This window comes from Staurois parvus, unplaced genomic scaffold, assembly GCF_062004578.1.
Source record: "Staurois parvus isolate SC_StPar_1 unplaced genomic scaffold, SC_StPar_1.0 ptg000009l, whole genome shotgun sequence".
NCBI lineage: Eukaryota > Metazoa > Chordata > Amphibia > Anura > Ranidae > Staurois > Staurois parvus.
In genome coordinates, this window is record NW_028317805.1 from 10200383 (window position 1) to 10214749 (window position 14367).

General features: G+C 39.4%; 1 protein-coding gene across 2 annotated transcripts in view; it reads right to left on the reverse strand.

Annotated features, from left to right (window-relative positions):
• The window catches only part of DOCK1 (dedicator of cytokinesis 1), a 536657-nt gene that overhangs the window by 373128 nt on the left and 149162 nt on the right, over positions 1–14367 (reverse strand). The window contains exons 12-13 of one of the 2 annotated variants that reach the window (XM_089669568.1): positions 14104–14246; positions 10482–10607 (exon numbers count right to left, since the gene is read on the reverse strand). In XM_089669568.1, the coding sequence (XP_089525694.1) occupies positions 10482–10607; positions 14104–14246 (269 nt within the window). The remainder of the gene's footprint in view (positions 1–10481; positions 10608–14103; positions 14247–14367) is intronic. The other variant, XM_089669578.1, reaches the window with a different exon arrangement.

Consider the following 14367-nt stretch of genomic DNA (forward strand, 5'->3'; position numbering starts at 1 on the left):
AAAGAGTAGTGGTTAATGATTCATACTCTGAATGGTCTAGGCTTGTCAGTGGTGTATCCCAAGGTTCAGTGTTGGGACCCTTACTTTTTAATATGGTTATAAATAATACAGGGTCTGGGATTAAAAATAACGTTTCAGTCTTTGCAGATGACACCAAGCTGTGCAGTGGAATAACGTCCTTCCAGAATGTCTCCAACTTACAAGCCGACCTCAATGCACTGTTTAATTGGGCAACTATGTGCAAATGAAGTTTGATGTTGGTAAATGTAAGGTTCTGCACTTGGGGGCTAAGAATATGCATGCACCATACATACTAGGGGGAGTACAACTGGGGGAATCAATGGTGGGGAAGGATCTGGGAGTTCTGGTAGATCACAAGCTTAATAATGGCATGCAATGCCAAGCTGCGGTTTCTAACACAAGCAAAATCCTCTTTAGTATTAAAAGAGGTATAGACTCCAGAGAGAGAGATATCATGTTACTATGTTATCATTAGTAGGACCTCATCTGGAATATGCAGTGTTGTTTTGGGCACCAATTCACAAACATTTGGGAACTGGAGAAAGTACAGAGAAGGGCAACCAAACTGATACAAGGCATGGAGTAGCTCAGTTATGAGGAAAGATTAGAGGAACTGAATTTATTCTCTCTTGAGAAGAGGAGAATAAGAGGGGATATGATCAACATGTATAAATACATCAGTGGTTCACATAGTGAACTCAGTGCAGAGTTATTCACCCTGAGGTGATCACAGAGGACAAGGGGGCACTCTTTACGTCTGCAGGAATAGAGATTTAATCTCCAAATACAGAAAGGTTTCTTCACAGTAAGAGCTGTGAAAATGTGGAATAGACTTCAACAGTTGGCTCTGGCCAGCTCAGTGCATTGCTTTAAAAAAGGCCTGGATTCTTTCCTACATACACATAATATAACTGGATACTAACATTTATAGGTAAAGTTGATCCAGGGAATGTCTGATTGCCTCTCGGGGGATCAAGAAGGAATTTCTTCGCCACAGGAGCAAATTGGATCGTGCTTTGCTGGGGTTTTTTTTTATCTTCCTCTGGATCAACTGTGGGTATAGGATTATAACTTTTTTTTTTTTTCGTTGAACTGGGTGGACTTTGGTCTTTTTTCAGCCAGACTAACTATGTAACTATATGTTTGTAGGTGACTTCTGAAGGCAATTGGTTCCCCTAGATTTTAGTTAGGGGTATCAGAGTAAAGTACAAATGCACGCCACACTTTTCAAATATTTGTAAAAAATTTTGACAACCATTTATCATTTGCCTTCCACTTCACAATTATGTGCCACTTTGTGTTGGTCTATGGCATAAAATCCCAATAAAATACATTTACGTTTTTGGTTGTAACATGACAAAATGTGGAAAATTTCAAGGGGTTTGAATACTTTTCAATGCATTGTATATTTTCAGATTACAAATCACTGCCCACGTTCTCACATTTATACATTTTGGTGTGGAGCTTCAATTTTCCAGATTCAAATATAGCCTTCAAACTGATAGGCAACACCTTCTCAGTGACCAAATACCTTCCCCTTATGACTCCTGTTGTAGAGAATCCTAGATTACCCCGTTATAGTAGCCAAAGCTGTTCAGTCTTTCCTCAGGAGTTGGAAATACCTCCTGAAACACTTCCAAACCCCTAGAGCAGTGGTCACTAAATGGCAGACCACGGTCCGAGGAACAGTCCTGTCCGGACTGCAGCCATGCCACTGCCACAGCTGGGTATCCTCTTTCGTGCATCTCACTGAGCCACCGATGTCATCATCACAGTGGGCGTGGTGTGAGGAGCTGCAGATTGGGACTGAGTTGTGGGAGCTGGTGATTACCCAGCTTGTTAATATGTAAAGACTTCCGCTGTCTGCAGCTCGAGACAGAAAGCGGAAGTCTTTTCATATTAGCAAGCCAGGCAATCACCCACTTGTTAACATAATAACTTGGGCAGCTCCCGCCCCACAGTGCTGATCTGCAGTACCTCCCACTCCCGCCCGCTATGAGGATGGCATCGGTGGCAGGCTGGAGGCCCAGGAGAGGACACCCCAGAAGGATTAGTGCCTCTGCTCTACCTAAGATACCATAGGACTGTGCAGGGGAAGGATTGCATTAAAAGGGGCAATGTGTTATGTTAAGGGGTGCTGTGTTGTGTTAAGGGGCACTGTGATGTTTAAAGGGGGGCACTGTGATGTTTAAGTGTGGGACAGTGTGGGACTTCTTTAAAGAGGGGACTGTGATGTAGAGGGGACTACAGTGTGAAAGGTAAGCTAAAGACAACATAATGTGATGTGCTATATCACTAACAAGATTCGAACCTCTGCTGGAAGGAAATTTTGGTGACCGGACCTCTGTAAATTTTAATTCAAGACCCCTGCCCTAGAGTATATATGTCACTCTCAGACGTTCAAGGTTTTACCAACCCTCAATTGCCTTTCTGGAAAACATTAAGATTCAACATTTTCTCACCCATTCATTGGGAAGATACCATCTTGTACCTTCTCTCACAGTTTGAGGATTTATGTACAGATTTTTCTCCTATTCCACATTGTCTTTCCTAATCTCACCCTCCCAATCAACTTAATACCTTCATACCTGTCCATGTAGGAAAAATATCTAGGGTTCACATTTTCAGAGAAGCAAAAAGATCAATTGAGGCCTACTCATGAAGTGTCCATTTCAAGATAAATTCAGGAACCACAATTCAAGATTTTGTCTCACTGGTACAGGGTACCTACAACCCTCCACAAAATCTTCCCATGGTGCTCGCCCTGTGCAAGAGATTCCAAAAGCATAAAGGTTCTATGCTGCATACTGTATCTTCTACTTTTGTCTGGTGCAATGCAGATTTTGGGCACGTGACTTCCTGTAAATTTACGGATAATCCCCTTAGATTACCCAATGGCTTTCCTTCTCCATCCAACACTCTAATCAATGAAACAATACACCAATTCATATATAGTTACATTTATTTAATGCAGCTAAGGCCTAAAAAAAAAAACCATGGAAGATGTCAAAATGTCTTCAAATTATAAGGAGGAACAATTCTGTATAACATGATTTTTATTAGCTAGATTTCACATTCACATTTCATTGTTGAGATCTTATGGAGAATACAGGAAGCCCCCTTACATAATGGTCAACTTAGAGACCTTCTTTCCAGGCTAATATACATCAGCAGGGCTGCCCCTGTCCATTCCTTTTATTCTTTCTCTCTCCCTCACTCCTTTGTATGTTTGTCTTTTGTTATATTTTTAGGAAATGTCCACATTTTGTGCCTGCTGTTTGTGGAAGGAGGTCCAATTCTCAAGGTTGGCCCACTCTCTCCATCCCCTAGGGGGTACACAACATTGGCTCTCATGTGTGCGGTGTCGTCCAACACTTGAGATAGACCTCCTTCCAAATTGTGCCAGGTTACAAATTACTGAGCTGCCTAGGGTTCCTGTGTTATACAGTGCTGTTAGATACTCTAACCTTGAAGATTAGGACTGATCCTATTTATTCCTTATTTATGAATATGCCCTCACAACAAGTAGTTTTCTTTTTTCCTCTTGCTCCACAAATTTGTGATTTTCCACTGTCCAACTGTGTTCTTACATTTTGCATAAATGTAAACAGAAATTTAAAAAAATAAAAATGTGCCTTGGTCTAAAAACCAGGGGACTCCATGCTTTTCACTGCAAGGGCTATATCGTAAATTTTAGAAATAATCAATCTTTTTTATAAATAGATAAGTCCCTCCTTACATCAGGATCCCTGTCAAAGTCCCCGATTTACATTAAATCACGATCCTCAACACAGTCCCTCTTTAAACTAGGGCTGCAGCAACAAGGCAGGAGCAGGAAGGTGGAGCAGGTCCGGACCTTGGCAGTTCCTAGCGGTCCTATAAACAATGGGGATGATGACAACAAAGCAGAGGAGACCCTTTGCTGGAGACTGTGGGGTGGTGGTGGCAGGGATACTGGAAATTAGAACAAAGTGTTTTCACAAATTTCCCATTTCCCATTATGTTCTTGGACATTGCACATGTGCCTTGACACATTCCATGATGACTTCCTACACCTAGAAAACTAGGAATAGATCTGAAAAAACGTCTGAGCATTATTTTATTTTTAAGTGCCACCAAGCTCTGTCCAGCCCTGGATTATGAGCAGACTAAGCAGAAGCTCTCTCATACTCTATTCCTTTTAAGCTTCACTTTAATATATTAAGAGGCCAGTCACATTTCATAACTGACATAACAAAGAGAAAAACACCATGTTATGTTGATATTGATACCTTTAGTACACAGCAAATGTTGAACCACCAATGGGCAGAGGGAAAACACAAACTTCTTGGTCCTTTAGAGGTACCTATAGATGAACACGAAAAATCATCCTAGAATGATTACAACCATATCAGGCACTCTATATGTGTTGTCAAGTATAAAACCAGGACTTGATTATCACAAATGTTAGTTGGGGTCGCTGAAAATGTCAGTTCACTGTTCATTGCCAGGCTAATATAGGAATGCCTACCAGCATTTCACCATTGACATACATGTGAATGCACTAGAAAACTGGGGAGCAGAGTGCCCCCCGTCAACACATGTGCCAATGTTAACAAAGCAGGCCAACAGTCACATACAAGTACACTGTGATCAATACAAAGTAACTTGTATATTTTTCCACAGAATGACAAAAAAAAATTATAAATTGGTGCAAGAATACTTTAACCTAAATCACCCAACAGCTGTTTACGTCTTGAGAACTCTGGAAGACTTATCTACTCAATTCTGATGGCAATTTTGGTTATGCGTACATTCCATTACAAACCAGGCTGTATAAGCTGTATTTGAAAACTGCACAAGTCCATGATAGAAAGTTATTAACACATTTCCACACAGACCTGATGGTGGAATCTCTGAAGAGACGATATCAAGCAGCAACTTGTATTGTACTTAATTTCCTTGAAGAACAAGTGATGAAAAGAAAGCCTCCAGATAGAAAACCCCAAGCCTTGCTAGAGTTTAATGTAACAGTCAGGATGTTCTATTGCTGTAGTGATGCTCATGCATAATTAATAGCAGAACATCAGTGAGCTTTCATGGCTTATAAACCTACCAAGTAGAAAACCAGGCCAGCACGAAGCAACACACTCTGCTTCTAGGCTACATATTCTCCGAAAAAGAAAATTAATCCAATCGACCATCATAAACTAAAATTGTAAAACTTTTGTGTGAAATTATACATCACGCAACTTTTCTTGAAATAAAAAAAAAGGTAAAAAAAAGTTCTAAAGTACGGTTTAAAACTTTCATAGGTATTAAAAGGGAATAGCAGTTGAGATGAAAAAAAAAAAAGCAAACCTCAAGTCAGGTTATGTGCACTTGTTATTTTCTGTTATAACAGCAATCTGCAGCAGTCTCCCATGGTTGGATTTTGGTGATCATAGAGTCTAGGCACCCATTAGTAATCAGCCAGAACTTCAGTCCCTGTTGGTGTGAAGAATGTACTGAATGACTTGGAACTCCTTCCAGGAATGGTACCACTAACAGTTGTAGTGTTTGGGATGCACACAGATCTAAAGCAGACCATACACTATACAATAAAATGTCACAACCTCATTTAGATTTACCATTAACCAGGTAGTGTAAGGACTTACCAAATTTATTAAACATTTGAAGTGTTTATTTTGGTCTTTTCAAATCACATAGTTTATCTAATCTAAAAGGAGATAATACAATCATAAAGTATAGTGTATGGCCAGAGAGAAGTGTATGCTCATAGTGGACATCTGAGGCTGGATGGGACAGGAGGCAGAAGCAGACTGAAGCCTAAGCAGGAAACAGTTATGGCATGAGCAAGATGCAAGGATGCTGGGTATGGGCAGTTGCTTCCAGGGATATATCTCATGCAACTTTACACATTTCAGCCTTAGCAACATTTGCTCTGGTCCATAAAGTGTATACAGTTGCAAAGGACTGTGTATATTGCAGTAATTTTGATACTACATAAATTATTTTTGATGCAATCTAGACAAAAATGTTTTTTTGTTTATTTTTTAAAGGTTCACTTTCCTTCACTTTAACCAATGTTCGTTTAAAAAAAAATAAAAAATATTACGGTAGATAAATAGTAAAAATTTTATTCTATAATTTGTCTAGTTTACAATGAAACTAAAACAATGTTTCCGGCACAAAGCATTGCAAATATATTTACAAATGGAACAACTGAGAACTTATCCTAAATATTTTTTTCTATGTGTATGTTCACATACTGTATGTGTATTTTATAAACATTAGTTTCCATCATTTTCATGTAATTCTTCCATTTGAAATACCTGACTGATCCTGCCAGTCACCTTTTTTCTGTGTCTTAAACTAACCATACAAAGCACAGAAGCTGATCTGTGCTTGTGTGTTCAGTTTTCAGCCTTCGGCAAGCAATTCATAGGTACAGGCACACAGCATGCCTGTAGTGGGTAGATTGTTCAGCCAATACGCCCCCCAACCAACCACAGCCTGCCCCTTGTACACATCCTTCCCAATTACAGCCTGCCTCTTTAGCAAGCCTCCTGCTCAGGCGCAGCCTGTACACTGCTTCAGGATGAACAGACAATGGCACACAGGCACACTGTGTGTCTGCACAGTGTCCTGTAACCCTGCCACCCACTATCTGAAAGAAGGGATGCATGGTCGCATAACAAAACATTTTAACCTTGTAAAAAAGATAATTTCTGAATCTAAGCAAAAGCAGTTATAGTGCCTACATAGTTCTAACTGTATTAGAAAATGTCTGTAACATTGTGTGTTCACAACTACTTTAACAAAAAAATAAAATAAAAATTTTCAATTTTCTAAAAAGTAGAGAAAAATTAGCAGAAAATAATAGCCAAAAGGGTGTGGGGGTTAATAAGAGCTAACCAAGTAGAATGGCAGCAGGGGTACAGGAACAGGGTGTGCTACATACGTGAAGTTTTTTGGGTATACGCAGCACACCTAAGCTACAAGACTGGGTAAAGACTTGAAAAATGTCATAAATAATCTTAAATTTTTGTGTTTTATAATACTTTACTTTTTTGGTGGCTGTTAGCATTTTGTAGACCCTGGGTATCAGTATCAAGCCTCCAAGCCTAGTTCCTAATGGGAACGCTAAAGCTGGCCATAGATGTACCAAATCTCAGCCAGTTCAGCAGGGACCATCCATGATTTAATCCATCTATGGGCAGGCTGGTTGAACTGAAGTCAATTCATCAAATCGACTTCAGTACAACAAGCCTGTTGGATTTTTTTTACATGCGATTACTGCCAGCAGTTGGAGCTGCCTGCAGTGATCATTGTATCCAGTCAGCAGGAAAGGCTCCCTGTTGGCAGAACATAATATCGCTGCGGGAGGGATTCCCCCATCAACACTGACTGTGTCGATAAATGAATTGACCAATTTTTTTTTCCTGCAACCGTGGTTGCAGGAAAGAATAAACACATCTTCTGTGACTTGCCTATCTCTGGCACCACCATAGCTCACAAATGACACTCTTTTAGACTAAATTTATTCAGTCCTTCCTTCCACAAAACCATCCCTCTAACATCTAATGTAAATATCTGTTAAAATAGATCTATTTACCTACAAGTTGCTAGATTGTTACAAACCTAAAGTCATCCTATGAATCAACATACTGCTCAATGTCAAATAGGAAAAGGAAAAGTAATAATAATTTCCAAAGCAACAGACCCAATTGCTTGTTTATTAATTAGAGCTCCAGAAAATTATTGTTTTGTTATGAGCATCAAAAATGATTTCTTTGTAATGTCCCTTTGCTGATTGTGAGGTTTGTAACTGCCTGGAAATTCATACTGTATATTTTACACATGCAGCAGTGAAGTATGTTAAGAGTTGTATGACGGACATCATTTTTCAGTATTGCCAAATTGAAAGAATGGGTACCTGCACACTGCAAGTTACAATTCACAAAATACTTGCATTAGGCTTAAGAAGAGTCTGTATTGACTTATGGGGCAGGAAATACTTAGCTTGTCATTCTGAACCCAACAAATTAGGATGTTGTTTATAATGGGCTATATTCCCTGTTTTGATACAGCCTCAGAAAACTTGTGAAATATCGCTGCATCCAAAATTCAAAAAGTGGACACAAAGCTTGTTCTGTACTGGGCATTACAGTGGTAGGCATTCCCATGACTGATCCTAAGTGACTGAAGTTTGTGGTCATTCCTAAGGTTTGCATGGGTTTTCATAGGACTTGGACTAGCATTTCTGTATGGGTATAAAGGGCATTGAGAATGGAAACAACTTCTCTGGCAGAGACTGATGTAAATCGTTTTATATTTTCTAAAAATATGTGTTTCTGGTGTTACATAAAAAAAATTAAATATATCAAGTAAGGCCAGTTTACTATTACAGAGTTTTTATGAAATGGACTTCAGGAAGGCATGACATAAAACGTGCAGCAAACCAGTTTACCTGACCAAACCACAAACTACCACTTACTTGCTAAAGTAGGCACTTTCATGTGCTTGCATACTGGTTCATGTCTCTTCTTTTATATCAACAGCAACTAGCCTCCATCATCCATCACTCTAACAGATGCTACTATGAGTCAGCAAGGCCTCCCATCACAGCGATAAGCTAAGACTTAGCCAGAAGGCAGAACACATTTGGGTTTCAGGTTGCAAAGTCAGAACTTTTGTACACCCCCTCATGCATACTTGGGAATGGGGGAGAGGGAAATCAAGCACTTGCAAGTGGACCAACCTAGGAGCTGAGACAATTTTTTAAAAACTCTCAGAGTTTGGGAAGACTAAGTAGACGATGCTGAAATAACAAAAGAGTATGTGCCAGATTTTATGATGTACTGCTGGACTGTATACATGCCACAGGTTGGCTCCTGTTTTGATTTCAGTTACCCTTTTTGTTATTGAATGTACACATAAGGGTGTTAATGTTTTCCCCTGACCTTAATGAATGCAGGGTGAGGCTCCCAATCTGGCAACAACTAGTCTAAATTTTATCAGATTGTGGGCTTTCATATAATCTCTGTATACCTATACAGTTATAATTGTCCATACGGAGCCATTGTAAGTTTACTTTTATCCAGACATACGTTCCTCCTACAAACATAACAGCTGTTTTATTTCAGTCCAGCTCATCAGCCTTTCAAGCAAAAATACATTTCAAGAACATACCTCTCCTATACTACAGATGCCATTAAACACTTAAAATAGACACAGCATTGTTTAGAGAGTGTTATTTTCATCAGTAATTAAACAGCATTGTGGATGTCATCTCTTATTTACATCACAACTGCAGTGCTACAGCTGCGTGCTGGGATCCAGGAAAGCCGCCTCACTGGTGTACTAAGACAAAGTACCTTTATAGTGAATAGTTGCCCACAGAATTAAATCCCCCATCACCAAGTGCACAATCTAGGACAACAATTCTTGAATGTAATGAAACCAATAGCAAGCAAAATAATATTTAAAAACTTAAAAGAATGGGCCTCAAGTCAAAATTTCTAATATTCTGGTTTCCCGCCAACACAGGCACATAACTAAAGTGCATATCTACCTCAGTACTGTTGCAGAACAGTGGCCAAGGCCTAATAATCACAAACTGGAATATTTACTAAATTCAGAATGTTGGGCAACAAGAAAATTATTGAACAGAAAAGTACATCTCCTGTTCTTTAATATGCTTCAGAGGGTGTAAAATGGTAAATTTCCATGATTTATATTATGAATATGAGGAAGATGTTGTTCCTACAAAAAGTGGTAGGCATGGTAGTTTCTAAAGGTGCTCCGATAAGCCAACTTGTACAGAGAAAGCTCAAAAATGTAACTGGGATGAAAAGACTTCTAGAAATAAACAAAAGAAATCGTCAGGATCAGTCAATGATGAGATATCACTGGAGACAAAAAATGCAGCAGATAACTGTGGCAACACTGGGAGGGGAAGTCATGGCCATGATTGAATACTTGGAAGATATTTTCTTACAAAACGTTCCACAGATGCATTTCAAGCTTTGCCATTTTAATGTTCAAGTATCATAGAGCCCTGTGCACAATAAACAAAAAATTGAATGTGTCAAACTTTTTTAGACCACAAAAACCCAGTGTTATAAAACACAATTGAATTTCAGGAGTTGTTACATACATGGAAAGAGCAGGAGTCCATCTACAACAAGCCAACACGCTCCTCACCTAGTAAAACCTACAGCTCTCCAATCAGCAGGGAGTGTGTGCATTGCTCATTGGAGAGCAGTAGCTGTGACTGTGGGTTGTTGGAGACAGACTGCTGCACAGCAAACAGCAGTCCTTATGTTCAACCAGCTGCCAGAAAAGAGGATTTAGGTCAGCAACTCTAAATAGCTTTTATGGATGAAAACAGGCAAAATTATTGACTGTGGATATTGGTATCCCTTTAAAACGGTTTTAAAAAGCTTGCATTCAATAAAAATGTGATAAAAATTCACCTGGCATGATAATTTCAGGGAATCCCATTTTCCGAGCAACAGCTGTAGACCTGTCCACAAGATGAGGAAATTCCTTACGAATCTGATGAATGTCACCAGGCAACAGTTTCATTGTGACCCAAAGACCTGAAAGGAACAAAAAGTTTACACAATGCTGTTTACCTTGATTTCATCTAAGGGTTCATTCACATACAAGTTGTTTTCCTCAGCATGTAGCAAATCGTAAAGAAAAAAAAAAGATAATTTTATGAGCTTTTCTATTTCATTTGTGTTCTTTAACATGCATTACCACACATTAATATTGCTTATTACATCACTTAACTGAAGTTAGAGCTGAACTCCAGGACATCAATTGAATACAGTATGTGAAAATAAATGCAATTCTGTTTAGTTTATAATCCAAAAACCCCATGCCAAACAGCACAGCAAATTCCTGGACTCTAAACATTACACTGCTGCTGGATCCAGAATCCACCCCAAGTTGTGAATGGACAAAGAAGCAGCAGCATCACACAGATGGGTCTTCCCTCTTCTCTCCCTCCAGTAAGTACAGTTAGGTCCATATATATTTGGACACAGGCAATATTTTAGTTTTTTTCAGGTATATACCAAAACATAGTCAAGCTATAGTTCTATAATGGATATGAGCTGAAAGTTTTAGGGTACGTACATCCAAACTGAAAGAAGGATTTAAGAATTACAGCTCCGAAGAGTAGCCACCCCCCCTTTTTCAAGGGACCAAATGTAAATGGACAGTTGAATCAATAGCTGTTTCATGGCCTGGTGTGGGCTACTACTTCTTTTACCTGCTTAATTGATGAAGAAATAATGGTCTGGAGTGAATTCTAAGTGTGGTATTTGTATTTGGAATAATGCTGTGAACCTACATCATGCGTTAAAAGGAGCTGTCCATGCAAGTGAAAGAGGCCATTGTAAGGATTCAAATACAAAACAAATCCATTAAAGAGATAACAGCAACATTAGGAGTGGCCAAATCAACAGTTTGGTACATTCTGAGGAAAGAACACACTGGTGAGCTCAGAAACATAAAAAGGCATAGATGTCCATAGAAGACAACAGTGGTGGATGATCGCAGGATCCTCTCTATGGTAAAGAAAAACCCATTCACAACATCCAGACAAGTGAAGGTAACTGTCCAGGAGGTGGGTGTATCATAGTCAAAGTCTACAATCAAGAGACTTCACAAGAGCAAATACAGAGGGTTCACCACAAGGTGCAACCATTCATAAGCCTGAAATATAGAAATGCCAGATTAGACTTTGCCAAAAAAGATTCTTTGGATGGATGAAACAAAGATTAATCTGTACCAGAATGGACGGGAAGCAAAAACTGCAGAGAAGGTTTTGAACAGCTCATGATCCGAAGCACACGTCGTCATCTGTAAAACATGGTGGAGGCAGTGTGATGGCATGGGTATTCATGGCTTCCAGTGGCACTGGGTCATTGGTGTTTATTGATTATGTGAAAGAAGACAGAAGCAGCCGGATTAATTCTGCAGTGTTTAGAGATATACTGTGAGCCCAGATTCAGCCAAATGCAGCAAAGTTGATTGGACGGCGCTTCACAGTACAGATGGACAATGATCCAAAACGCACTGCAAAAGCAACCCAGGAGCTTTTGAAGGAAAAGAAGTGGAATATTCTGCAATGGCCAAGTCAATCACATGATCTCAACCCCATTGAGCATGTATTTCATTTGCTGAAGGCAAAACTAAAGACAGAAAGACCCACAAAGAACTGAAGACAGCTGCAGTTAGAGCCTGGCAAAGCATCAGAAAGGAGGAAACCCAGTCTTTGGAAATGTCAATAGGTTCCAGACTTCAGGCAGTCATTGCCAGTAAAGGATTCTCAACAAAATATTAAAAATGAACATTTTATTTATGATTATATTCAATTGTCCAATTACTTTTGGTCCCTTGAAAAAGGAGGGATGACTACTCTTAAGAACTGTAATTCCTAAACCATTCCGCCAATTTGGATGTACATACCCTCAAATTTAACCTGAGAGTATGCACGTTCAACCCATATCCATGATATAACTATAGCTTGAATATGTTTTGGTAAATACCTGAAAAAAAACTAAAATTGTGCCTGTGTCAAAATATATATGGACCTAACTGTGTGTTCACAAACAGCAGCATACAAAGCAACTTGGCTCTGATTGGCTCCTTGTGCTTTCCCTTCCTTTCCTTCCTTGTGCTGCTGTATAGGTGTATACAGATGGCTGATATCAAGTCACCATCAGATATATCAAGATATCTATTTTTAGTAATATTTAAACTGATTTGCAAAAGAATAAAGAACTAGATTATGTATTTTTAATATGTCTGCCTAGAGCTCAGCCTTGAATCAGTAAACGTGTTTTACACAAATTAACTTAAAATAAATGTACTTGCTTCCATATACAAAACAGGTAAACACATTGGACACAAGCAAGATAACAGTAATCACTTCAACTGCCCCTTTTCTTAACCTTACATTCATTTTAGTACATTGCATATTAAAACACAGGTACTGTATAGTATGTGCTAATTATGAGGCCTTAAAGTGTTACTAAACTCACAACAGTAGAATCAGTCTGTATATGCAGTAAAGCATGCATGTTATACTCACTGTGGAACCTATGGGGTTTATCCTCTGCATTGTGTAAAAAACGCCGTTTGATCCTGACTTCTCTGATCCCCCCCTTCTTCCAGTGTCCCCCTCTTATCTCCTTATAAGACATATCATGTGGAGTTACTCTGCACACGCTCAGTTTGGTGTGTATTGCTAGAGAGGGTTTTTTTTTTCTTGGGAGAGTGTATGTGATCAGCACAGGGCCAATCAGCACTGTGCAGACAGAGGTCAGGGGTTCTGCATCCTCCTACAGCAGAATGAAAACTCCTCCTACAAGCTTTAACATGTGCTCTGCTGGACACTCATAGAAATCACAAGACTGCTCTAACTGCCGATGAGAAAGGGCATTAGCAGTTTATATTTACTAAAATAATTGCACTTCCATGTTCTATGTACTGTGGGAGCCCAGATATAGTGAATACAGGGTCCTGGGTTTAGTATCACTTTAAACATTCAATGCCTTTCACAAAAACTGAAAGCTCATTTATAAAAGTGGCCTCAATTTGGAAGAATAAATAAACTGCAGCTCTACTGCAGGCCGAGCCACCAGCACTAGCCCACCGAGTCACTTGGCCATGCCCTGGATAAACCTGGCATAGATCAAGGTATAAGGAGCTGTAAATAAGTAGTTTTTAACAAAGTCAACTCACAATCTAGCTTAATGTAACATTCGCTTTAACCGAAAATACTACAATAGCCTTTCAGCAATGCTGGCATAAGAACAAGTCTGAAGAATTCTATTTGGATAAAGCACATGAAAACTACTGCCGTTTATATGATAATGAGATTTGTTCTAACAGACCAACTGGATGCACGTCTCCTGTGGAGGTGAGAAATTATCTGCTCCTTGTTCTAGAATGTAATCATTAATTTTAATTAAAATAAAAACCTTCCACTTGGTACAGTGATATTTTAATTACAAAGCAGCAAAGAGAATTCTTGCAGCACCTGGGTCACAAATGTTAATACTGCATGAAAGCACATACCTTGACCTTTGTGGTTAACTTCCTTGGCGGCAATGACTTTGTTGATGACCGTCTGCAGGAAATCATTCTCTCCTGCCACCCTGGGTGAAAAACGGGATGATAGGTTGAGCTGCTTGTGGCGGATGACGTCATCCAAGGCTAGCCTGGAGGGTGCACATCACAGACACCACCACAGGGGACATAGGGCCACAGGAACAAGGGAGTGGATGAGGTCAAAGCACAGAGTGCAACAGAGCGCATGTATTAGTCCACAAGAGACAGAGA